This window comes from Sminthopsis crassicaudata, chromosome 4 (genome assembly GCF_048593235.1).
Source record: "Sminthopsis crassicaudata isolate SCR6 chromosome 4, ASM4859323v1, whole genome shotgun sequence".
Taxonomy (NCBI): domain Eukaryota; kingdom Metazoa; phylum Chordata; class Mammalia; order Dasyuromorphia; family Dasyuridae; genus Sminthopsis; species Sminthopsis crassicaudata.
In genome coordinates this window covers 284,523,364-284,550,828 of record NC_133620.1, presented here as the reverse complement: position 1 = coordinate 284,550,828, position 27,465 = coordinate 284,523,364, and the positions used below count along the sequence as shown (strand labels likewise).

Genomic DNA, 27,465 nt, shown 5'->3' with positions numbered 1-27,465 from the left:
GCATTTATTTGACAAGTAGCAATCTGAACATTCTTTATTGGCCATTCTCTGTGGAAGGAGCCCAGCACCATTTTCTGCTGATGTACAAGATATGGTACCTTCAAGCTCTTGATAATGTCTCGGCCTCGACAGGAGGGCAGGCATCTTTGGGAGGCAGCAGAAACAGTCCAGAAAGAGGGACCAACTTTCATTATTCTAGTCCACTTCCTCCAAAAGCATCATGTGGTTTGCAGTGGGACCCAGCAGGGTCACATAGTCCAGTAGGCATAGGCGAGAAGAAGGAGCACGAAGATTGCCACAGACAGCAGCGTGTTCTTACGGTTCTCTCTCCGAAGGGACTTCAACTCCCTTTCTGTAAAGAAAATCCCCCCCACCCCGTACGATGGAAGGTTTGCTTCCTTCATGATTCACCTCCAGCAGTGACTACCTATGTATCTACCCTAGCATTTGGGAATACTTAACAGGCTCCTTACTTTCTTGGTCAATACCAACCTCAGTGTTCTTGTTCAACTTGGCTCACTACCCTTGAGAGCCCCAGAATTTAGCTCAAGTATAATCTTGACATGCTTTCTCCCAAGCCCACTGTTATGTTATCATTATCTCTTAAATGCTATTGAGCCTGAAGAGGACGGCCAAAATAACATAGAGGGAGAGAAACCAGGAGTAGAGAACAGGTATTGGTAAGAGGGAAGCTAGAGAAGGGGGGGGGTGTCTCAATCATAATTAAAAGCTATCATTGGAATCATAATGCTAAATTGTTGGAGCTGAAAAAGCCCGAAGAAAATCTCAAGACTAAAGTGACATACTAAAAAAAAAAAAAAACCACCCCAAAGAGGTCATTAAAAATGTTTATAATAAAAGGGGTAGGAAGAAATATCAGTATAGACCAAAGGGAAGGGAAATGATTTTGCCCAAGTTCACATGGTTAATTGCAGAGCTAAGATGAACCTAGGACTCTTAACTTCTCTGAGGCACATCACTCATCTCCGGTAAGTGTTATAGACTCTCAAAGAAGGGGACCCATCTGAACAATGTCCTTACATTCAAGTCAGGCCTTGTAGTCTCCTGGCAGGGGCTTCGTCAGTATGTCCTGGGGAAACTTGACTAATGTTGCTGTCCTGATTCTGTATAGAGGCCAGCTCTGGGAATCAGAGGTGAGGGCAGTGAAGATGGAGAAGAATCCTGTCTGCACTTGTAGGTTCCAAACTTAGCATTACTTACCCCTCCCCTTCCCAAGCAAAGGATATCAGGGTTGGCTGAGCTTTTAGAGGGGGTAAGGAGGCACATGGTAGAACCTTTTAAAATTATTCACCTGCCTTGAGACTACCTAGCCCACCTCCTGTCTAGGGGGAGCTCTTCCAGCTAACAAAATTAACAAGTCTAGTGGAAAGAGTCCTGGACTTGGAGTCAAAAGACTTGTGTTGAGATCCTGTTTCATACTCACTGGCTATGTGACAGCATGAGTAAACTACAATCTCAGAGCCTAGGTTTTCTTATCTGTAAAACAGGAATATTACTAGGCATAGAGCTAAAAGGGATTGCAGGCCATCTAGTCTGATCTACTTTAAAAATGAGGAAACAAGACCTAAGTAGGATTTGAATCTGGTTATTCTGACCCTTGATTCTGATCTTTGGGCTAGTTTTAATCCAATTTCCATAGTCACTTTTTGAATGTCTGTCTACTTTGAGCAATGCACTAGAAAGACAGGCAAAAGTAGCTCCTCTTCCCCCAAGAGTTCTGTTCTATTGGGAGTAAGGGTAGGGCGGAGTGGGTGTGTGTGTATATACATACATACATACATACATATATATGTGCATAGTAAACAGGTAATTATGTTTATAATCATCTGAGAGGAGAGAACAATTAGAGGAGTATATAGGCAGCCTATGTAAAGACACACAAATCCGGGGAACAGCAAGTTTAACAATTTTGGGTATAAAATGTATTGAGGGGATAATGCAAAATAATTCTGAAACCAGATTGTGAAAGGCTATAAATACCAAGCAGAATTTTGTACTTTATCTTTGAGGCAAGAGAGAGCTACTGAGGATTCTTGAGTAGGGGAATGACATTTTAAAGATGATTATTTTGGCAGCTGTGAGGAGGTTGTATTGGAGAAGGGAGATCCTGGAAACTGATACTCCAATACAGGAAAGAAGTAATAAGACCCTAACCTAGGGGAGGACCACGTAAGGTGAAAGACAGAAGGAGGGAAGGTTCCAAGGATGTAGACAAGGATGTAGACTTGGGTGACTGAAGGAAAGTGATAGCCACAAAAGAATAAATGGAGTTTAGAAGAGATTGATGGGGATGAGTATCTCAATATGGTGGCTTTAAGGAAAATGCTCTAAACCTTAAAAGTGCCATGTAACATTTCAGATATTTTATAAATAAATGTGAACTATTAGGCCCCTTGACAAATCAATTCCCACATCCCACACCATTCCTTGTTCATATTTTATTTCTGGTCCCTCTGGGCTGGGGGGAGGGAGGATGTCTTTTCCAGGTTGACTCCCACCCTGGCCTTGGAGATGAGGGCAGAATGAATGGGTTTGTCAGAGTCCAACTCAGTCTCCCATATTTCCCTGCTTCTCAGTTCAAGTTCTGGCTGGGCCCTGTTATTGCAACCCAGCAGGTGGCAGTGTGAGCCTACTCTGGGTTCTGTGTGCAAGAAAGGGCTTGGGAGATGCCAACCCTTGACCCACAGAGAGTACTGCATGAAGAAAGGCATAAGAGGAGGTTCAGGGAGCGTAACCAAAGGAGGCGCATTTGCCACAACAGAGTAGGAGGAGCAGAAGGGCTTGGGGACCACTTCCTCTGTGACAGGCCCAGAGGTCTCTGGGGGAGGGCACGGAGGGAATGCCCTCTTCCTGGCAGACTGCTGCCAAGATCTTTCCCTGAGGCCCCCAGCAGCTGCTGGGGCTGCCTGGGACGGGAGAAGTGTGCCTCACCAAAATTCACCCCCTCCCCAATCTCCCCCCCCAAGATAAGTTCAATGAAGCCAAATAAGTTCATTGTTTTCCAGTCTTGTTGGCAAAATCTCCTGCCCCTCATTCCCCCCCCATGGCTGTAGAGCAGCCTCTCCTCCCAGAGAAAGGTCTTCTGCTCTAAGGGAGCCTGCCCGTCCACAGACAGCCGGAGCTATTGTCTCTGAATGCCATTCCCGTCTGAGGTGGTTCTCGCCCGCGTGAGAAATGCTGCGGTTGGACTGAATGAGCGGAGCTTCCTTCTAGTTCCCCTCCCACCTCTGCCCCAGTGTTTTTCAGAACCAACCTAGTCCCTGCTAGCTCACTTCTCCCTCTCCCTGGCCATGTGACTGGCAGTGGTGGACTTTGTGCCTGGCAAATCTTGGGCTTCCGGAGAAGAGTCCCCGTGCCTCAGTGCCCTTCTCTGCAAGATGAGCATCAGATGACTTCTAAAGTCTGACACGCTACAAGAAAGCTTTGTTCCTTCTCCCCCCTCCCCCCAGCTGCTGGGACTTTGGGTGCTTCAGGTCTGTGGCCTCTAACCCCACCCCACCCACTTTGACCAGCAGGGGGCAGCCTCACCCCACCACCAAAGTCAGGGCTGAGCTCCCAAGGTGCCAGGTGCGTTTCCTTGCAATCCTGAGGAAAGTCTGAGGAAAATCTTACCGTAGCTGGAGGCTTTACTTGTCAGGCTGTTTTTCTCTTTCTCCAAAGCTCTCCTAGAAGGGTTTTTTTTTGGGGGGAGGGGGGACAGTTAGGGTTAAAAGGCAGAGATGCATCTTTGCCCCTTCCTTTCCCTCCCAGACCCCTCTCTGTTGGGCACAAGAAGGAGCCGCCCCCTCCCCGAGCCCCCTGGAAGATGAAATTGCCTGGATCCAGAAAAGGGGCCTTACGGAGGCTTATCTGCCTGGAGAGCTATGGATCAGAGAAAGAAGGCAGCAAAGAACAAGGGCATAATCGTTTCTTTGATATATACACACTTCTGGTCCAGTGAGAGCCAAGAAGAGGACGGGAGGGGGCCCTCCCGCAAGCCCCCGGCAGTGGGAAGAAACACCGGGGGAGACTGGATGCAGACTCGGGGTGGGGAGAAGAGGGAAGAGAGAACAGGCGCGAGCTGGCGCCTCCCTCTCCCACTACCCTGCATCGCGGCCTGAAAGTCGTGAGAGAGGGAGGGGGAAGGGGAACTAGCACTCAGGGGCGGGTGGGTCCCGCTCTGGCCCAGCTGTAAGGGCAGCAGTTACCTGGCCTCTGGGCTCAGCTCCTCCCTGCGAAGGCGGCTGTTCAGTTCCTCCAGGTTTCTCCTACACTGGGACAGCTTCTCTTCGAGCCCATCTATCTGAAAAAGACAACTCCAGATAACCCCCCTGTAGATGGAGAGGAGGGGAGAACAGGGCAACAGATGGTTGTTGGAAGAAAAGTGATTTGTAAAAAAAAAACAAACCCCAACAACAAAATCCAACAAACCATAAAGGGCTGCAGAAATATGAGCTATTATTATTATAATCCAACACAATGGTGGCTAATCCCTTAACACAAATGCATTTCTATTTTCATTGGGCAGGCATTTATCGAACACACATAGCTTCACACAGGTATGTCTCACTTAATGAAAGAAATATGTTCTTACTAGGTTACTTTGTAAGCAGTGGAACACATTTTCTCATTGGCTTCTATTATATTTTCAGGGATGCAGTCCTAGGGGAATAATTCTGGTTGCAGGGTAATATTTTTGTCAAAAGCTACCAAAAGGAAATGCTAGAATCACCTACAAATGGAGGATCTTCAATTCCAGACCCCTTGTGGGTCTCTAGAGGTTGTAAAATTGAGGGATCTGTCTTGTTAAATGAAATAGACCCAATCTCTTTAATTCTTAAGTATGGATTTTTATAGACTGGGGTTTAGTATAGTGTATTTGGCTTTGGAATGCAGTCTCCCTCTCTCTCCCCTCCCACCCTCCTCTATACCAGAAGTTAACCATCTCCTGTAAAGGGCTACAACTGAGCAATGCACTTGGAGAATGGAGCACGTGAGACTAACTGCCAATTGGACAATTCTCTATTAACTGTTTGAAGGTTGACCCTCCCCAGCCGGTCTGTGCTGACTTGATTGGTGGGACAAAGACGGGGGAGTGATGTGTGTGGGAGGAGTAGGAGGAGGAAGAGGAATTGAGACTCAGATGCTGGGTCAGTCTCTCCGGCGTTTGAGGGAGGAAGGTGTGTGTGAGGTTGCTAGGCCCAACCCCTGACCTTGACCGTAAAAGATCAAGAATAAAGATGTTTAGTGATCCTGACTCTGGCTGATTTCTGGGAAGACAGTTCCAGCAATCTCCCACCTCAGTCCTAATACAAACAACATGGGACTATAAAGGTAGAGAAAAGGCACAGGATAATTTACCATTTCCTTCTCCAGATCATCTTACAAGGAAGTAAAGCAAATAGGTTTAAGTTATTTTCCCAGGGCCATACAGCTAGTAAGTCTCTGAGATCATATTTGAACTCTTCCTGACTCCAGGGCCAGTGTCTAACCATTGTGCTACCTGGGTGCTCCAGGATAATTTAGACCACAGATAATCAAGATTTGACTGATAATAATTGCTTGAGTTCCTATAATGCTTTAGATTGTCCATCTCTGAGCTCACTGATTCTCACAATATTTTTATAATGAGGGGACTGGGGTAGGAGGAATAATGAAGAAACACTTCTGGCCATCTCCAAACCACACTTTCTACATTCTGGCCCTCTACAGAGCCTCCTTTCTTCCTTTTCCCAATCCCAACTCTCCGACATGTGCTGTCTTCCCCATTAGAATGTAATCTCTCTGAGACAGCAAGGGCTGTCTCACTTCTGAGATTTGACACAAAATACAATACTTTACATTCATTCTGCCCATTTCATAGATGGGGTACCAGAAGTCCAGAGAAGTTGTACTTTTCTCAAGGAAGGGACAGAAAACTATTCCTTTTCTCATTTAGTCTTCTACTTCCTCCATTTGGGGGCTTTTCCTTCTGTGGGGGAGGGAGAGGAAGAAAATTAACTTAAAAATATATTTTGCAATCTGTGCTTCCGAGGTCTAGGACACCAGATCCCAGATTTCAGAAGCTAGTAAAGATAGTCCAGAACTGCCAGTAAAGAGACTTAGATCTTAATGTCTTCTCTTCTGTGGCCTGCTGTCCTTATTATATCTCTTTACTTCCCATCCATTTTAGGTGACAGCTGCTTCCCTATACAGGCCCATGCCCAGTCCAGGTGATAGCCTTCCAGGTAACCTGTCTGTCTCTTCCACCAATCTTAAAGCTCTGCCAACTCAAAATTCCTTACACTAGGGCCCTGCAGGAGGGAGCAATGGCAGAAACTTGAGTTAATTGCCTGGTTAATTGTTTCATTAATCTGCTAATGGGCACCAAGGGGAAGATTGTCAGGAGGGAACCAGCCACCACAGGGAAATGGTGAATATGCCTGAAGAGGGAGGATTCCTGGTGCCCATGTGTAGAAGCCAGATAGGTGGCTTTGGGGTCAGATTATGGGCAAATGTTGAAGAAAGTGACTCTAGAAATTTAGGGTTTGAAGAAGCTTTGGAATGGTATACAGTGTACCTATAAAATTCTACAATACACCAATTGGACTACTATATATTGGATCCTGTACTCCAATCACATCTGCAAGAGTTGTCTTCTACTTTGTACTAATGTAGCCTCATCTTATATCATCATCAATTTAGCCCTGTATGTTGATCAAAAAAGGAAGAGCATTGAAGAAAGAAGGGCAGGGAGAAAAAGAGAAAACAATAGAAGGGGGAGTAGGAGGAAAGGAGAGGAGGAAGAAGAGCAGAAGAAGGGGAATGGAAAAGAAAAAAGAGGAAAAGAAGGAAGGAGGGAAAAAGGAAGGAAAGGATGAAAAAGAAAAGGAGGAAGAAAAGAGGATATTAGGGAAAAAGAGCCTTCAGTTTCCAGCAAAGAGTTTACCCCGGTGGATTTCCAGAGACTAGTCCTAAAAGCTGGCATTTGGAAGCTCCTCATGGAGTGTTGAAGACTGCATTCAAGTGGAAGCACAAGATACAGTTCCTATTCAGAAGAAGCCTGATATTTGACTATTTGTTTTCTGCCCTTTGGGATTTGGGATTTGTGGGGATGCTAAAAAGAACCTCAGATTGCAAGTCAGAATGTTTATCTCTAGGTCTTGGCTCTGTGTGACCTTATTAGACTTTTCTGGGCCTCAGTTTCTCTTGGAGGATTTTTCAAGGTTCTTTCCAAACCAAATGTTTCATCATTCTAGTCTAGGATGCTGCAACTCTGGAATTTCACATAAACTTGTAGGTGGATTGTCTATATCTGGAGCTGGCAGTTTTGGTCTTATCATTGGTCCCTACTGATAATGAAATAATCCTTAGAGATAGAGAAAAGTGAGGGAAGGAGACTCTTGCATTCTGAGGAAAAATTAGACATTCTGTAGTTGATTCTAGAACCTCCAAATTGTTCTACTTTGACTCCAGGCAATATCTGGAAGATTGTCCTTTACATTACAGAAGTATTATACTTCTTGTAGAGAAGAACATTGCATTTGGAGAACTTGGGTTTAAGTCTCTTTCAACTCTTACAGGTTGTAGGACCTTGGACAGTTCTATTTTCTTTTAAGTTTTCTCACTTGTAAGTTTCAATCTGCCCTCAAGAAGCTTATCTTCTATTGTGGGGATGGGAGTGAGATACAACAAGGCACACCTAAGTAGATACAGGATTCATACAGAATGAATACATAGTGATGGGGTGGGATTAGAAGGGGGCAGAGGCGGGTCACACTAACAACTGGCAGAATTAGCCAAGTCCTCTTGAAGGATGTAGCAACTGAGCTGAGCCTTGACAGGAGCCAGCCTGTGTAATGTGGGAGATGGAATGCTCTGTACAGGGAACAGTAAGTTAGTCAGTTTGGCTGGAATGAGGTATGTATGTGGGAGTATCATGTAATCAGCCTGGAAAAAAATAGGCTACAGCTAGGTTGTAAAATTCCTTCAATACTAAACAGAGGAGTTTGTATTTTATCCTAAAACCAATGGGAAACCTTCTTGAGCAGAGAAATGATATGCTCCACCTCCATTTTTCACTTCAGGTCCAGTCTCACATCATCACCCGTTTAGTGGACAAACAGGATGTCCTCAAAAACTTAAAATTAACACATTCCAAATGATATCAGTTACATTTTCCTTAAAGTTCACCCCTTTTCAGAATTTCAATATTTTTTTTGAAGGCACCATCCTTCAGTCATCTGAATTCAAAACCTGAGTGTCATCCTCAACCTACATTCCCTCTCCCCACATATCCAATCCAAAATTTCTGAAATCAGTTCCCTTCAAACGACTCAACCAGCCAGCATCTCAATTTATTGTATCACTTTTCAATTGAATTATTGCAATGGTCTTCCTACTTTGTCTTTAGGTAGTTAGGTGGTGCAGTGGATAGAGCACCAAGTCTGGAGTCAGAAGATCTGGATTCAAATATCGACAGACACTTAATAACTGTGTGCTTCTGGGCAAAATACTTAACCTCTATTTACCTAAATTTCTTCATCAATAAAATGGAGACATATAGAGAAGGAAAAGGCAAACCATCCCAGTATCTTTGCCAAGAAAACCCCATGGATGGGGTCACAAAGAGTCTGACTTGACTGAACAACAATTCTGTCTCTGCCCACTCCAGTGCATCCTTCACACAGTGGACAAAGTGTTTTTCTTCAAGCTCTGGTCTGACCGTGTCATTTTCCTATTCAGTAAACTCCATGGCTCTCTGTTGCTTCTAGGTTGGAAATATAAACTTCTCTGGTTTGTTTTTAAAGGCCTTTACAATTTGGCCCCAATCTGCGTTTCTAGCCTCATAATTGTACTTCCTACCCTACTGGTCAGATCACATGATACCCTATTTCCATACCTTTGCACTGGCCACCCCCAGCCCAATACCTTATTACACTCCCTTAAGTATGTGAGAATCTTTGCCTCAGAGTCTTATATTTTTTCAATACTCAGATCAAGTACTAGCTTGGCAGCTATGTGGTACAGTGGATAGAGTGCCTGCCCTGGAGAGCAAGACCCGAATTGAACTCATTTGAACCTGAATTTGAAACAAATGACTTGCCACATACTTTCTAGTTGTATGGCAAGTCATTTGTTTGCTTCTGTTTCTTCCTTCGCAAAATGGGGATTATGACAGTACTCAGTGGTTGTTGTTCAGTCTTGGCTGATGCTTTATGACTGCATTTGGGGTTTTCTTGTCAAAGATAATGGAGTGATTTGCCATTTTCTTCTCCAGCTCATTTTACAGATGAGGAAACTGAGACAAAGAGGCTTAAGTGACTTGCCCAGAGTAACCTAGTTAGTAAGTATTTGAGGCTGGATTTTAACTCAGGTTTTCTTGACTCCAGGCTTCATGTTCCATTCACTACCCTAGCAGCTGCTACCTCCCTATAAAAAACCTTTCTAGACTGTTTCTAATCTATATCTGTCCAGATTGATAGTATGTACTCTGTTTTCTGACCCAGATGGTCAATTTGCTGGTTTTCCACACACAATCATTCCACTGGCTGACTTTAAAGGTTCTTGTGAAAATCAAATGAGATAATATTTGTGAAGTGCTTAGCACCCAGTAAGTGCTATATAGATGAAAGCCATATTACCAAAAGAAACTTTCCCTGACTCCCCAATGAGGATCCCTTACTCCAATCCCAGCTCCCTTGTATTGTGTATATAATTCATATGTATTTTCCCAATAATATCCAATTTTCTTGAAACCAGGCACTGTTTCATGCTGTTCTTTTTTGTCTATTTATTCTTAGTACCTAGTTTACTACTTGACATAGAAGTGCTTAATGGATGTTTGATGATTTAAATATGTCAGTTTGGTCAATGTATAAAAGTTGGCTTGGAGAAGAGAGAGAGTGGAAGCAGGGAAACAAATCCAGTGACTAAAGCTAGGGAAGAAGTAATGAAATTCTGAAGAAGAGGGGAAGGATGTTATGGTGACAGTAGAAAGAAGGGAACGGATACAAGAGACCATAAGGAGATCGGATGTATAAATAAGCTTGGCAATGGACCGGATATGGAGACTGGGATAGAGAAGCAGACAGAAGAGGCTGGTGTGACTCCTATATTTCAAACCTCTTAATTGGAAGAATGGTGATGATCTCCTCAAAAGAAATAAGTTAAGAAAGTTGGGTTTGGGGGAAAGATATTTGGACTCAAGATTTCTAATGCTTCCAAAGGGGGTAGCTAGAGATGCTGGATTGGTGCTCAGCTCTAAACCTCTCATCTTTTGATCTGAACTTCGGGAACCACCAAACACCATCAGTTTGCCTTTGATTCCCACCCTAAGCCAAAGTCATGTAGCAGTAACCATCGAGTTGAGGGTCAGGTCCATGGAGCAGAAGTATATTTTACTTGGCAACTGAGGCTAAAAGGCTGCCAGTCAAGCCACCAAGAGCTATTTCTGAAAACCTTCGATCCTCCTAAGATAGGACAAGGAGTCTTCCATCCTGAACCTGGTCCCCTAGATCCCAGGAGTCACAAGGAAGGCCTACTGGGGAAAGGTAGTCCTTATGTCTTAGTTGCTTATGAAGAATAAGCCTCCTGATCTCTGGGAATGGGTTATGTTTCCATTCTGACCCAGCTCTGGGAAATCACCAGGTGCCCAAACAATAAAAAGTCTCTAGAGAGCAAGAAGCTGGGCTCGTGCTAAGCAAAATCCTAAAATTGAGGTTGGCAAATGATTAGTTGCCAAGCCAAGCTGCCACCATGCTCTGGGCACTGCCCGCAGAGCTGGCAGCTTGAGGCCTTTATCTGCATGGAGCCCAATTCATCTGTCACTCCCCTGGATATTCCCACTTTCATTCACCACTTTTTAATGAGGCTTAAATAGGTGAACACAAATCAAGGTTTTAGGGACTGAAGTTCTAACTTCTTTCCATGAATATTTATTTTCCACCAAGGGCCCTCTCCTCTTAGTTTCTAAATAGCAATTTCTCTTTCTTTAAAATCCAGCTGCTGTAGATGTGGGACTGGGATTGGGTGGGGGTTGGAAGTGGAGAGTAGTTCAGAGAGAAAGTCTCAGAGAGAAGAGAAGGCTCAAGGATTTCTATTCAGCCATGAATTTATCCTCAGGAGATGTCCCAGCATGACTGCATGGTTCCCAGGGCTGGGAAATGCAAGAAATTGGCAAACGAGCCATACTCCCCTTCAGCACTCACTGAAGCAAAAGCAGCTCTTGAATATCTGTGCTAATGGGCCAGGAGAAGAAAAGACCGGTGAAATCCTTGGATGACTGACCCCCTGGATAACAAGAACTACAAAATAGGAAGGAGGCTCCTTTAACAATATTAGCAATAGCCATTGTGGGGAAATCACCCCGAGTCACAGCAGCTGTTGCTTCTATTAAGTACAGGAGATAGAAAGCTGGATGGGAGTGTTTCCTAGGGAGAATGAACCACCAATAAGTACTCAAGGGTGGGGGGGTCCTTGTGAACTACAAGTAGTGTACCTTCAGTTCTTTCCTGTCCCCCTTCATTTCAGGAGGGTCACTGACTGCCTGGTCCCCATTCAAAGGACAGTAAGCTGCACTGGTGGGGAGGCAGAAACATGCAGGGGAGTTGGAGATCAAGAATGAGTTTGCACATCCTGGGGCAGCAGTCAGGAGAACTGAGGCAGACCAACATGCCAGAGACAAGACTTTGAAACCTGAAGCCAGGCCTGCCACAGAAAGGAAACCTTTTAGTTTCTTTCAACCACCACAGGGAGGGTCCAATGACTAACTTCTCAGGGGGTGGCCAGCCAGGATCAAGAAGGTACGGCTCCCTGTAGTGTCCAGGATAAACCTCTATGTCTGACTGGAGCAAAGTGGGCATCAAAGGGAATAATATAAAAAGCAAACCAAAAACCTTCCCAGCCTGGCTCTAATCTACATCTGTTCCGACTGATCTCATATCACTACTCCATTGTACACTTTGCTTTCATTCCACTGACTGCCCCCAACTTTTTGGAATGTTCTTTTTCCCTATCTCTGTCTCTTGGATCCCCAGCTCCCTTTAAGGAGTCATTCTTGATTTCTCCAGTGAGCACGGTCTCTCCACCCCTGGAATTAGTTTATTCAGTTTTCATATTGTCTTCATTTCTTTAATACCTTGCTCATAGTTAGTACTTAATAAAGGCTTGTTGAACATATCAGTCCAATCAACTAACAAGTATTTTTATTAAACACTACTATGAGCTCCATACCTGTCAGATGGTGGAGATACAAGTACAAAGAATGAATCTCTGTCTCTCTCTGTCTGTCTCTGTCTCTTTCTCTCTCTCTCTTTCTTTCTCTCTCTCTGTCTCTGTCTCTCTCTGTCTGTCTCTGTCTCTCTGTCTCTCTCTCTGTGTCTCTCTTTCTCTCTCTCTCTCTGTCTCTCCTTTCTCTCTCTCTCTCTCTCTCTCTCTCTCTCTCTCTCTCTCTCTCTCTCTCTCTCTCCTTTCTCTCTCTCTCTGTCTCTGTCTCTCTGTCTCTCTTCTCTCTCTTGGCAATTGTGGTTTAGTGACTTGCTCAGAGTCAACTCCACTAATGTCAAGTGTCTGTCTGAGGCTAAATTTGAACTCAGATACTCCTAACTCCAGGGCTGGTGCTCTATCCACAGCACCTACCTAGCTTGTCCTGAAACTATGTCTTAATTTGCAAGAAGCTTACATTCAAGTGAGGGGGGGTCAGCATAGTATGCATAACATAAAAACAATAAAAACATTGACATGTAAAACATAATTAAGAAAGGTAAATTTGATACCATAAAATCTTATCACTCATTTTTAAATAAAATGGTTTTTGGTACCAGGCTCTTATTTGGTTCCATCTGTACCAAAGATTTTCTTAGTACACAAAACTGGTGTAAACACACACAGAAACTGTAGAATCCATGAGAATGAATGGACTTTAGGAGTCATGTAGTCCAACCTCTGCATTCTACAGATGAAGAAACTGAGTCCCACAGAGGTTAAATAACTCATGTGGGGCCACACAAGTGCTATATAGTATAACTGGAGTTCAACCCAAGCTGCACATTTGACATCAAATCTAGGGCTCTTTCCACCATACTTAGTCCCTAACATTGATACAATGTGGTTTCCATTCAACTTTCTAGTCCTTTTTCATAGTGTATCCTACTACATATTCTTTGTTCCAATCAAACTTGTCTGTTTCTCCCAGTACGTGATATTCCATCTTCTCCTCTGACTTTATTTAAGTGATCCCCATGTCTTGTTTCTCCCTCAGAGACTGCTCTGGAAAGCATGGCTGAGATGTCTCCTATCAGTCAACAACACTAATTACTAGCCCTCTCTCCTTGAAATTATGTGATAATTTGTATACTTTTACTTATTTGCATAACTGCCATATCTCCTATTAGAATATAAACTCCTGAAGGGCAGGCACTATCTCATTTTTGTTTTGTATGCTCAGCATCTCACATAAAAGCTTCCTGAATTGAGTTAATAGAAAACTACAAAAATGCTGGGCTGGACAGGTTCCTATCCAAGCCAGCTCAGTGAAATGAACTATTGGGTACAAGAATTATGGTTGAAGTCCATAGGGGGCAAAGCAGAGACATCATGCAGTCATCTGGGGGGCAAAGACCACACTTGGTATTCTTTCCTGTCTCTCAAAACATCAAGCTCAGGGCTAAAACAGTTTCTTCTTCGCATTAGGTTCTCTTGTTCATCTTACTTGTTAGCCATACTTTGTACTTTGTTATAGAAATGTTAAGACCATGGTTTTATTGCTAGTTCCTTTCTTGAATTTTGTCTCCTGGGAATTTCTAGTGCTTTTCTTTTTGCTATGTGGTAGCTGATACTCTCTATGGTATCTAGCTTGGTAAAGAAAGGTAAGCAGTTTTCTCCTCCTGTCCTGCTTCCCAGTTCCAATTTAAAGCCTGTTTTATCAGATAAATACTAGGGGAATAAAAGCTGAGAGACAGAAAAGAATAGGAAGTAACTCCATTCCCTTGTGAGTGCTTCTCTTACTACCTGCAAGATTTCAGCTCTAATTTATGTGTCATATCTTTCATCTAACTGTGCTGGATGGAGGCAACAAGAGGAGGTGGAAGAATGGGAGAGGTTAAAGGCTTGTATGTCCCAGTGGGACTGTCTATTTTAGGAGTTTGGGAGCAGTCTTAAGATCAACAGGATGAACAGGTAGGGAAGAGTGTGTAAAATAATCTGGAGAGGAACAAAGGGAAAAAAAAAAAAAGATGCCTAGTAGGTAAGATATAGTAGAGAAAGAACTTCACAACACCCACTCAAGAAGTTTAAATTCTAAAGATTGTCTAGCCTATCCATAGCGGTACATAAAGGAGGTAGTCATTGGAGAAAACACGGGAACTACAGAGAACATATTCTGAGGCAAAATAAGGGTTTGGTGTATGGGCTAGCAGAAGTGGGAAGAGGCAGCAATTCTTTGGGATTTGGAAGGAAAATAGCAACAACTCAGCAGTCCCCCTCCCCTTAATTGGGTCTTTAGGTCCCCTACAACTTTTGATATTCAAGCTTACTTCAAATGAATTCATAATAAGCATGTCCAATAGAAAGTATATTGCATTTTCAGGACACTTGGGTTCCAATCTACTATTTGCTGTCTTGTGCTCTTGGGCAAGGCACAATGGGGTGGAAAGGGCACTAGATTTGACACCAAAGGACCTAGGTTCAAATTTTGGCTGTGCTCTTTACTACTGGTGTGATCTTGAACAAGTTACTCTACTTCTCAGAGGCTGTTTCCTAATTTGTACAGTGAGGGAGTTGGATGGGATGACCTCTCTAAACTCCACCTGGTGATGTTATGATGAGATGATCTTTAAAATCTCCTCTAGCTCTATTACCTTATGATCCTAAGTCAGTTAACCTTGTTGAGTCCTTGATTTCCTCATTTATAAAAGAAAGGGGTTGGTGAGATGATTTCTGAGGTCCCTTCCAGATTGAAACTTCATGCATTGGGTGAACATGAGGGGCATGGGAGGAGAAGACAGAAAGACAGAATAGAGAGAACATTGGAATGGAGTTAGTGGGCCTACTCTGGCTTTCTTCAAGTCCAGCTAAAATCCCACTTTCTACAGGAAGCCTTTCTCAATATTTAATTCTAGTGCCTTCCTTCTGTTGTTTTTTTTTTTCCCCTAATTTATTCTGTCTATAGTTGTCTATTTGTTGTCTCTACCATTAAGCTGTGAACCCACCCGACGTTGGGAATTATCTTTTGCTTTTCTTTGTATTCCCCAATATTTCCTGACATATAGCACATAATGTGTTTGCTGATTGGATCAAATGTTTATCTGAAGTGGGTTCAAATCCCTTTTCTGATAATTACAAAATGGGTAACCTTGGACAAGTCATAACCTTCTGCCTTAGTTTCCTCATTTGTAAAATGAAGGAGGAGTTGTACTAGATAATGTCTGAGGTTCTTTCTAGCTGGCTCCATATCGATCATGTAGCAGATCTTGTTTTTTTCAGATCTACTAAGTACAGTGAATGTCAGCCAGCTGCCAAGGTTGAGGATGAAACAAAGAGGCTGCCTCACCTCTTCAAGGTGTGGGTGATGGTTTTAGATTCAGCACATGTAGCATGGCTGGCAGGTGCCATGAGAGTTAAATATCTCACTGCCACTCTCTGAGGGACCTTCTGAATCAGGGTACTATGCACCAGACATAGCCCTAGCATTCCACATGCTTGGAGCAGGGTGAATGCCTTAGTGGCTCACATTTCCACCATGCTTCATCAGAGGCAAAACAGCATCAAAGGAGTGAAGCAAAATCGTCTCGCCTGACTTAGGGAATAACACCTTATTCTCAGAGCTTTCGAGAAGTCTCCCCTGGGTCCTATGGAGCATAAAAATGCCGAGTTAAGAGAAACTGTAAAATTCTCCTGAAATCCCCTCCGGGGCATCTTTCAGCAGTTCTCTGGTGGAAATCAAGTCATGAGTCAGATCTCTTCAGAGGAAGGAGGCCTGTGCTGGTCTGATTCTGCTCTTCGACAAGTAGACTGTCAAGGGTCAGGGTCCTGTCTCTGCTTGTGTTCCTTGAGGCAAGATACAATCTCCACAGTTTGCTAACATGGGGATTTCAATTGTAGCTTTGATTATTCTGCTGACACTAGAAATACAGGGAGCTGGGGCTGTAGATGATGGCTCAGTTCTCCCTAGTGGGGCCAGGATGGAACTGAAGCGAGTTGCTGATTGGAGATTTTCTTGTAGCCCAAACAAATAGATGGAAATTGTGCCCTATTAACCCCAACTCAGGTAGGGTGGAGTGAAGTAAGGGGCGTTTTATGCTTTCTGGGCATGAGAAAAAGTAAGCTTGCATTGGTTCTGGGTCCCACAGAGTGGGCTGCCTTGTGTAGCAATCTCAGGGCAGTCATTGATGGAGTTGCTATGGTGTTCAGTCCCACTGGTATCAGAGTACAGAGAATGTGTACTGAGTAGCCTTTATCTCCTTGGAAAGTACCTGCCTGTGAGAAGCTCTAGGGAAAGAAACCAGCTATTTCACTTTGGATAGTTCTCAGCGCAGTCTTATTGTCCCATATAGTGGGAAAGCCGTGTGTAAATAAGACAAAGAACAAATGACAAAAACTGACTGAGAGACACTAATTATGGTTGGGAGACATCTGCTTAGAGGTCCCAAGAGTCTGACCACATCCTTCCGGTATGAAAAAAGCCTCCCACCTATCAAAGCTGTTTCTGTCCCATATGAAGGTCAAAAAGACATTGGTTCATTGGGCAAGTGTTTATTAGATATCTAGTATGGGCTATTGGTGACAATCCTTAACGTCAAGCACTTCCATCTTCCTGATACAGTGATATGTTGCTCTGATCTTAAAAGATTCTCCATAATGAATAATTCTATACAATAAGTGCTTTGTCTGATTCAAGTACCTACTTATAGCATACCATATATAATGTGAAAGCTCTTCATCATCATAGTTTCATAAACCTTGATAAGCATAGTTTGCTCTGTGTACATGGAGAGGAAGGAGAGGTAGAATCCAGGCCTCATCACTTTTGCAAAAGCCCCTTACTACAAACATCTCAACCCTAACCTTAGCACAATATTGGTACTTAATAAATGCTCACTGACTGACTAATTTCTTTAAGCATCCCAACGAAGTAGCACCAAAAAGATTAAAGAATTAAGACAATCGAGTTAGAAAGGGTGGGAAATTAAACAACAACTCTCTCCTTTTCCCACTACTTTTTCATCTAAGGAAAGGAAAGATGCAGGAGAAGCAGCCTGGATAAACGTTGGACTTAGATCCAAGACATCTGGGTTTGAATCTTGCCTCAGACACTTCACAGCTGTGTGATTATAAGCAAGATACCTAATTCAGAGCCTGTTTGCTGCATCTATAAAATGGGGATAATAATGTTTGCACAACCTCTGGGTTTTCTTATCTGTAAAATAATTTCTAGTTTCTTTGAGCTCAAAATTTATGATCCAAATTCCCAGAGTTATGGGAGTTAGTTATTATTGCCACCATTCTACTGCAAATAGAAATGGATTTTCTAGCAATATATATGTACTCAATAACACTGGCTTATGACCAGAGTTGGGAGTTTTGCCATAATAGGATATTGTCCATAGTAAAGGCTGTGCCATATTATCACTGACTTGTACCATGGAATTCTATAATCTAGGGCTGGAAGGGACTCCAGAAGCCATCTAGTCCAACCTCTTCATAAGTGAGGAATTGAGACAAGAAAGTTGGGTGACTTGTTCAAGATTACATAGCTCCTCAGTGTGAAGGAACTAGATTTGAAACCAGGTCCTCTAACTTCAAAACCCATGTTCTTTCTATTGTACCACCGTGATAAAAGAACGTGGGCCATTGTCAGGGGCTGATACACACAGTGGCAGCAAGAAAGTTCAAAGATGAAATCATTGATCCGTAGAAATATCTCAGCCAGTTAGCCAGAGCTCCAGTCCATATGGCTCCCCATAAATGGAATAAGTAGGTTCCTATAGCAGGCACATCATGCTATTGGCAATATCACTGATCATGCTAATAATCACTTCATATGGGTCCCTCTAAGCAGGAACCATGGGGATTCACTGGCATGGAAGAAGCATCTATCAATGAAACCCAAAACCAATCATCCTCCCAGGATTTTTCTAACATTTACTTGGAATTTCTCCCCTAATGAAAAGGGTGGGAAGCTCTCAAATTTTCTTTATATAGTCTCATAATCCAGAGCAGTCAGCTTGCTTAAATCATTTAGGAAAAACCTCTGAGAACTAAGAGCAATGGTGTCCTATCTTTATATGGACACATACAAATAAGCAAGGCACAGAATTTTCACAGGGGACATATTAACTGCATACTATGCCTGGGACCTCCTAGTACATTGAGATCAAAGCTGAAGCAGGCACATAAGTCAGTCTCTGCCTCCTCAAGTCTTTAGCTGTCCTGGGGCCAGAAGGTTGTTTGGTGTTTGTGGGTTTTTTTTTTTTTTTCCTTCTCCTTCAATATATATTTTGTGATGAATTAGTAAAAGCTTCTTCATCACAGAAAGGCTCAAAGCACTTTTCAAGAACTGGCATCCACTCTGTGCCTTATGAATTCATTAATTAAGATGCTGGCAAACAGCCACTTCACACACGCTGACATCCAGCAGTGTTAGGTAATGAGGTTTTAGTCTCCTGACCCCAGTCAAGTGGATCAGAGCCAAACAGAGGCAGCAGAGAGAAATCACCTGCCCAAATCAGACCTGTAGCTTCTGCCTGGCAGAAGGGGAGGCTCATTTACTGGTCAGTGGTCCCTGAACCATCTCTTGGTATCAGGCTAGAGGAGGAAACAGGGCCAAAAAAAAAAAAGCAAAAGCAAAAGCATGTCTCTTTCGCCTCCTGACTGGCCATCTCCATTCCAGTTACCTCTTGGGTTTGGCATAGCCTTTAAGGAAAAGGATAAAAGTGTTGTCTCTCAAGTTTTGGAAATAAGATGACTGCTCATCCTCAAACAGAGAGTTGGCCATCCCCTTTAGGAGACTATTCCAGAACTGAGATATCTGTATTTTCCTTCATGGCTCAGCTAGTTTGATCTCTTAATCTGCTGCAGGGTGATTCTGGAATAAGAACCTCAGTTTCCTTTTCTGTAAAATAAATAGATTGGACTACATCAGAGCTTCTTAAACTGTGGGCCACAATTGCCTGTGGGGTTGCATATGAATGTGGGGGTTGAGAAAATGTGATTTATCAGTAAATGTTTGATATACATACCTATGTTATATACCTATAAACCTGAGATTGTGTAAAAATTTCTCAGGTGAAAAGGGATTGTAAATGTAAAAAGTTTAAGAAGCCCTGAACTAGATAGTCTCTAAGTTTTCTTCTAGACCTAAATAAATCTGTTGACCCTAAGTGGTAAAATACTTCCTTAAGCATCATCTCATTTTCAGAACTACTGCTCACTTGGATTGTCCTCTCATATCTAGGCTGATGGCACAGAGCAGCACCTAACCAGAGTCTGCAGAATCATAGACAGAATCTATTTGTTTCATTCACACTCAAATCTTTGAATTTTGTCTTTGTTTCAACTCCTTGCACATGGCCATGATCTCTTAATTGCAAAATCTAATGACCTCTTCTCAATCTTCATCTTTGCTGACTTTTCTGCAGCACTTTCTCTTCTAGGATATGCTTTCCTTTCTGAGATTATTGTTCTTCCTTGCTTCTCTTCCTATCTTCCTATCTTGTCTCCTATGCAGGATCTTCATCCACACTACAGGTTAGGTACACAAGACTCTGTCCTGGTCTCCCTTCTCTTTTCTCTCTCTACTTTGGTGATCTTATTAACTATGGAATCATGTATTATCCCTATGACTTTCAGAGATCTATATCCAGCCCCCATCTTTCTCCTGAGTGCAACCTTACACTTGAACTACTGGACATCATATTAGAATGTTCCATAGGCATTTCAAAGTCAACATATGTCCAAAACAAAGTTCACAATTTTTCTTCCCCAAATCCACCCCTTCCTTATGACCATTAAAGGCACTACCAATGTATTTCATTCCACATAACCAGTTGTCAAATTTTGTCATTTCTATCTTCATCTATATATCTCATAAACATTTTCTCTCCACTCATACAACTATCAACCTGACTCAGGCCTTTGTCATCTCTTGCCTTAATAACTGTAATGATCCCTACCTGATTTCCATAACTCAAGTCTTTCCCTGATTTAATCTATCCTCTACTACTTTTAAAGCACAGATCTGACAAATCATCCTCTCCCTACTCGATAAACTCTAGCAGCTCCCTATTACCTCTAAAATCAAATATAAATCCTGTTTGGCTCCTTGCTTCCTTACTCATTGTTCCTCTCCATCTAGTTTTTGGTCTAGCCATATTGGCCTACTTGACAATTCATCATACATGATACTGTTTCTTAATGACTTGTATAGGCTGCCTCCTAAGTTTAGAATGCTCTCCCTCCTCACCTTTACTTCTTAAAATCACTGGTTTCTGGGGCAGCTAGCTGATGTAGTGAATACAGCACCATCTCTGGAGTCAGGAGATCCTGAGTTCAAATCTGACCTCAGACATTTAACACTTTCTGGCTGTGTGACCCTGGATAAGTCATTTAACTCCAATTGCCTCAGGGGAAAAAATCCCTGGTTTCTTTCAAGATTTAGTTCAAACTTCACCTTTGCAGATGGCTTCCTCTTTAAGGTCATCTTGTACTCTATGTATCTTGTACATACTTATTTATGTACATATTGTCACCACTATTAGAATGTAATTTCCTTGAGGGATAGACATTGTTTTTCCTTTGTGTCCTTAGCACATATCCAGTATATGATGAACATTTAATGAATGCTCAATGATTAATTGACAGCAAAGAGCCCTCTAGCCATTGCACCAACTGCCTATCCCTGATGTTGGAATCTTTATCTAATACATAAGTTGGAATACACTGATCCAACAAATACACCTACATTTATTAAACTCTTTGAAAAACTCATCTTTCTGAGGTCAAATTAGATCTCAGATAGTGTATGATCCTGGGCAAGTCATTTAACCCTGTTTGCCTCAGTTTCCTCATCTGTAAAATGAGCAAGAGAAGGAAATATCAAACCACTCCAGTATCTCTGCCAAGAAAACCCCAAATGGGGTCACAGAAGTTGGACATGACTGAACAACAATACAATATTCTAGATGGGGCTTGACCAGTGTGTTCTTGTAGCACTATCTAAAGATGCCAAGTTGAACCATCTGCCTCCAAAAGATGGAATGTAATTATTAAATATTGAAGCACAGTTTATTATTGTGGATAAAAAGCTTAAGCAGATTTTGCCTGTGCCAGGATTCTACAATTAATATTGGAGAAAAAAAATCATCCCCTTCTTCCATGAAACATTAAATTTAGCAGCAGGGCAGGATTTTCTTCATCATCTTAAATATAATTTTCTTGTTATTCAGAATAACCTCTCAGAATCTAGATCCTAAAACCCCACTGCCTATTATTCAATCTTGGGATCTCAAGAGATGAGAAAATAAGTAAAGTCAAAGAGAGAGGAGCTATAAGGAAACAGAGGGAAGGAGCTGTCCCAGGTACCCAGGGAAGCTACTGGCCGGTACAGATGAATTGAGACAGCCCTGGGGGAGTGACTGTAGCCTGCTTGCTAATTGCTTCTTTACAACAAGTGGAGGCTGTTTGCAGGTGCTGAGATTATTCACTTGTGTGGTTTTTATTGCGCTCATCAGATTAAAAAAAGGTCTTTGATTAAATCACTACTTCATTGGTTCTGAGTATAGGACTTTTAATAAAAGCACAATATCTATGTTACTGAGCATTAGCCCAATATTCAAGCCTTGGGTTGGCATGGGGAGGGATGAAGAGGAGTTGCTAGTAGTGAGGAATTGAGGCAGAAGGCCTATGGGTTTCAAATTCCTTTGTTAATAGGCAGTTCTGCTGCCTCAGTGGATGGAGTGCTGGACCTGGAGTTAGGAGGACTTGAGTTCAAATTTGGCCTTAGACATTTACTAGCTGTGTAATCCTGTGTGACAACTCACTTAACCCTGAATGCCTCAGTTTATTCATCTGTAAAATGAGCTGGAGAAGGAAAAGGCAAACCACTCCAGTATTTTTGCCAAGAAAATCCCAAATGGGGTTCTGGACTGAAAATGACTTAACAAGCTCTGTTTGAGGAAGGCTATTTTTTTTCAAGTTGGTTCACAAATATTTTCTCCCCCAGAATTACAATAGAAATATCCTGAGGACAGAAATGATGCCTCTTACTTCCCAGAAGATCCATATTTAGCAAGGAGTAAATGGGGCTTTTCCCTACCACTCTGACAGGGAAGGAGGGGAAGAGCTTCTTGCTTGTAGCAACCACAGTCCCAGTATCTGACCTAATCTGTCAGCACATATTCACTCCCAGGATCCATGGGAGAAGGAAGTGCTGGACCACCTCTTTTCCTAGCAAGAGTTCCCTCTCCATTCCCAGCTCCCCATTTTAACTCTTTTTGCCCCAGAAGAAAAAGGTTCTTACCCCTGCTCCATTGTTGAGTCATTTTTTCAGTTTTGTCTGACTTTTCCTGACCCCATTTAGGGTTGTCTTGACTAAAATACTTTAGTGGTTTGCCATTTCCTTCTCATTTTACAGATAAGGAAATTGAGGCAAACTGGAGTGAGTGACTTGTTCCAGGTAACCCAGCTAGTAAATGTCTGAGGGCAGATTTGAACTCAAGGTCTTCCTGTGCACTCTACCCACAGCACCACCTAGCTGCTGTCAGGATGATGAATTGTAAGAGACTACCCACACCCAACAGATAAGAGGGGGATCCAGCTGCCCAAGACCACACAGCTACTTAACAGCAGAACTTTGTGTAAGGTCCATAATCTCCTTGTTAAACCATGTTTCTATTACAATTCTCTTTATTCCATGGATTCGGTGACAGCTTAAAACAAAAGTAACAACAAAAAACTCTGTGACACTACCAGAAGATTCTAAAGCAATTCTGAAATCACAAAGCTTCTCATCTTATGTGGTCATAGATCACAGATCTTAGAATGTTAGCGTTGGAGAAAGGACCTCTGGAGACCATACTGCTCAATCTGCTCATGTTACAGATGAAGAAACCGAGGCTTCATGGCCTTCTAGAGAGTTAATGGCAGAGCTGGGACCAGAACCCCAGTCTCCTGACTCCCACCACTATGCCACAAGGTATTAAAGTCAAAATTAAGACTATAAGCAAAGAGCAGGCAGAATTCCAAAACTTAGGCAAAAGATGCAATTAACAGAGTCAATTACTGGCCTCTCGGGGAGAGGATCCTGACATGTTTAATGACCTTCAGTGCACAGGCTACGGATTCAGCATCTCATTAGAAAGACAAGTACCAGAGAAAAGAGACTCCATTTGCCAGTGCAGAGAACAGTACGGATAAAAATCTATCTCCCCCATCACCTTTTCTGGTTTAAGCTTCTTAATTCTATTCTACATTTCAACTCCACTGTTCTTTCAAATTCCTCATAGGATTAACAGACAATGCTGGAAGGAACCTTTGAGGTCACCGCATCCAACCTTGTCCTTTTCTGGAAGAGGAAACTGATAAACACCGTAGGGACTCCAAGTCCACTGTCCCATCTACTACAATATTCTGCTGCTTTTCTTTCACTTCAGACTCATAATTGTATCATTCTGCCCTCTTCAGCTTTCTACCAATGGGCTAAATCATTCCCATTGCCAACATCTCCAGTCTGAGACATCCATCCATCTCATTAAATATCTATTTTTTGGTCCCACTTGGGATCCTCATTTTATCATTTTTTTTCATATTTCAAATTATAATTGTCTGTAGTTAGTCAGTTCAACTATACGGTACCTTCTACCTTTGAAAATCTTGGCCCCTTCTCAATAATAGGGGGAAAGAAAGGGAGATGGAGAGAATTTGGAACTCAAAAAATTTTTTTTGTATTTGTATTTTTTATTTCTTAATAATTTTTTTTACTTTTTCCAACTACATGTAAAGACAATTTTTGATGAAATTGCAACTATTTCCACTCATATGAAAAAGTGTTCCAAATCACTACTGATCAGAGAAATGCAAATTAAGACAACTCTGAGATACCACTACACACCTGTCAGATTGGCTAAGATGACAGGAACAAATAATGATGAATGTTGGAGGGGATGTGGGAAAACTGGGACACTGATACATTGTTGGTGGAGTTGTGAAAGAATCCAGCCATTCTGGAGAGCAATTTGGAACTATGCCCAAAAAGTTATCAAACTGGGCATACCCTTTGATCCAGCATTGCTGCTATTGGGCTTATATCCCAAAGAAATACTAAAGAGCGGAAAGGGACCTGTATGTGCCAAAATGTTTGTGGCAGCTCTTTTTGTAGTGCCTAGAAACTGGAAGTTGAATGGATGTCCATCAATTGGAGAATGGTTGGGTAAATTGTGGTATATGAAGGTTATGGAATATTATTGCTCTGTAAGAAATGACCAGCAGGAGGAATACAGAGAGGCTTGGAGAGACTTACATCAACTGATGCTGAGTGAAATGAGCAGAACCAGAAGATCACTGTACACTTCAACAACAATACTGTATGAAGATGTATTCTGATGGAAGTGGAAATCTTCAACATAAAGAAGATCCAACTCACTTCCAGTTGATCAGTGATGGACAGAAACAACTATACCCAGAGAAGGAACACTGGGAAGTGAATGTAAATTGTTAGCACTACTGTCTATCTACCCAGGTTACTTATACCTTCGGAAGCTAATAATTAATGTGCAATAAGAAAAAGGTATTTACACACATATATTGTATCTAGGTTATATTGTAACACATGTAAAATGTATGGGATTACCTGCCATCGGGGGGAGGGAGTGGGGGGGAAAGGGGCTAATTTGGAAAAATGAATAAAATAAAAATAAAAAAAAATTTAAAAAAAGACAATTTTTAACATTCATTTGTTATAAAATTTTGAGTTCCAAATTTTTTTTACTTTCTCCGTAAGATGCTAAGTAACTTGATATAGGTTATATATGTGTAAATCATGTAAAATATATTAGTCATTTATGAAAGAAGAGACAGTTTGCAAAAAAAAAAAAAAATGAGTTTACAAAAAAAAATAAAATGAAAATGCTTTTCTTCAATCTGCACTTGGACTCCATCTCTTTTTTCTCTGTATGTAGATAGCATTTTCCATCATGAGTTCTTTGGAACTGTCTTGGATCATTGTATTGATGACAAATGCTAAATCATTCACAGGGGACTACAGCATAATGGAACTCAAAAATTAAAAAAAAAAAAGACAAAAGAGGTCTATGTGTAATTGGGGGAAAATAAAGTATTGTTTGTTTTTTTTTTTTTTTTTTTTTAAGAAAGAAAACCTTGGCTCAATATCTTCCTGCTATTCATCTCACCTTTGGTTTCCATGCCTTTTGGTCTGATGACCACTTTAGTTTCCTTTGGCTTTCTGCTAGGGTCCCCTTTAACCTGTCCTCAGTTTCATGTATCTTCTGTCCCTCAAAACTGTTCTACATTTTCTCTTTTGGTGAACTCATCTGCTCTTATGGGTTTAATTATCATCTTTATGCAGATGACTCCTACTTCTACATATAGAGCCCTAATCTCCCTCTTGAATTCTTGAAATTATCCTACATAATAATATAATATATTAATATATTACTAATGTTATAATAATATAATAGCTAGCAATTACATAGCACTTTAAAATTTGCAAAGCAATTGACTCAGATATTATCTCATTTGATACTCAACCCTGATGATTGGTGTGATATAAATGCTATTAGCTCAATTTTGTAGGTGAGGAAATTGAAGCAAACAGAGGTTAAGTGATTTGCCCATTGTTATATAGCTAGTGTCTCAATCTGGATTTGAACTCAGGTCTTCTTAACTCTTAGTGTTCTATCACCACATCACCTGGAAGCCTCAGGGTCTGCTCCAAACTTCCCTATTTTCATTCAGGACAATATATATTATTTAAATATATAAATAAAATTTGGGATCATTCTTGATTTTTCCTTTTCTTCTGTCTTCCCTCTTCCTCCAATCAATCAATAGCAAGGTCCTGAGGATTCTATTTCTACAAAATTGTTCTATTACTCTTCTCTCTACTCCCAGGGACCATCATCCTGGTTCAGGCCCTTACCCTTCACCTGGATTATTCCAACGTCCGACTGCTATCCTTGCTTTCCACTTCTTTCCCCCTCCATTTTCCATGCAGCTGCCAAACCGACCAAAGCACAACTTTGATTGTTACACTGCTCCCTCAGGTGACAACCTCTCGATTTTGGTCTGATCACAGTATTTGGAAGGAACCTTAGACCTCCCATCTTGTCCCATCCTCATTTTTACAAATGAGGAAATTCACCTGTGAAATGAAGGACTTGCCTCACGTCCATTACCAGGCAGAATGAAAATAACTATATCGATAACTCTGCTGACCTAATGACGAGAATAGCCAGGTCTTGCTCAGGAAGGCCTAGTTCACGTCCCACCTCTCGGACGAAGCTTTGTGTTCAAAGGCAGCTCACTCATCTCCAAGGTTGTAAATTACTTACTGTAACTTACAGACATGACGGGAGTACACTTAGTCCCCCACCTCAGGGGTTAGTCCAGGGCTTGCACATAGGGAGTTAACTTCCAGATGTTATGATTTCTGCTACCCAAAGTAGCATCTTCCCCTTCCCCGCTGCTTCTCCCCCCTTCTATTCTCTTGCAGCCCCTTCCCTTTTTTCCTCTTTGCTGGCAGCTTTCTCTCCTTTTCTGCTCCCTCGCCACTACTCTCTTCCCTAGCAGTCCTTCCCCCTTTCTCATCTTTCAGTTCCTTTCCCTCCTTCTTTCCCTGGAAGCTCCTTCCCCTTCTCTCTTCCTTTGCCACCCCCTCCCCTTTTCTCTCGTCAGCAGCCCTCTCCCAGCTCTCTCTTCCCGCAGACTCCGCCCCTTTTATCCTTCCACTGCAGCCCACTTCCCTTCCCGACGGCCCCTCCCCCTTTTCTCTCCCTCAGTAGCCGTCCCTCAGATCTCTCTTCCCGCAGCCCCCTCCACTTCTCCTCTTCCAATGCAGTCCCTTTCTCCTGCAGCCCCTCCCCTTTTTCTCTAGCCGAAGCACCCCCTCCCCTTTTCTCTTCCCTCCTTGAGCCCCCTCCTCTTTTTCTTTCCTCTTCCTCAAACCCCTCTCCACCCGAGGCTCCCCCCACCTCCCGCCCGCAAGCACTGCGGGAGCCGGGCAGGCCCAATGCTCGGTGCCGCAGGGTGGTGCGAGAATCAAGACCGTACCACCCGGGCGCACCTCCCCCCCTCCCCTCACCTCCTGAGCCACGCTCAGATTCTCCCGCTTCTTTTTAGGCATCTTCCCGGCAGCACTCCCCCGAGTCACCGCCCGTGGGGGCCCCTGCAGTCCCTACAGCGCAGGCGCACGTCCTCGTGCTCCATTCTCATTGGTCGCCAGCACGGAGGAAGGCGGGGCGCCGCTGGCCGTCT

At 42.5% G+C, this 27,465-nt stretch overlaps 1 protein-coding gene across 1 annotated transcript; it reads right to left on the bottom strand.

The window, feature by feature from the left end:
- Window positions 1-3: 3 nt before the first annotated feature.
- CCDC167 (coiled-coil domain containing 167) lies at window positions 4-27,390 on the bottom strand. The gene is made up of 4 exons (XM_074311049.1): window positions 27,293-27,390; window positions 4,209-4,303; window positions 3,634-3,686; window positions 4-352 (listed from the first exon to the last, which is right to left on the bottom strand). Exons 1-4 carry the CDS (start codon window positions 27,332-27,334, stop codon window positions 249-251), a joined length of 294 nt encoding a protein of 97 aa, XP_074167150.1. The 5' UTR covers window positions 27,335-27,390; the 3' UTR covers window positions 4-248.
- Between the last annotated feature and the right edge of the window lie 75 nt (window positions 27,391-27,465).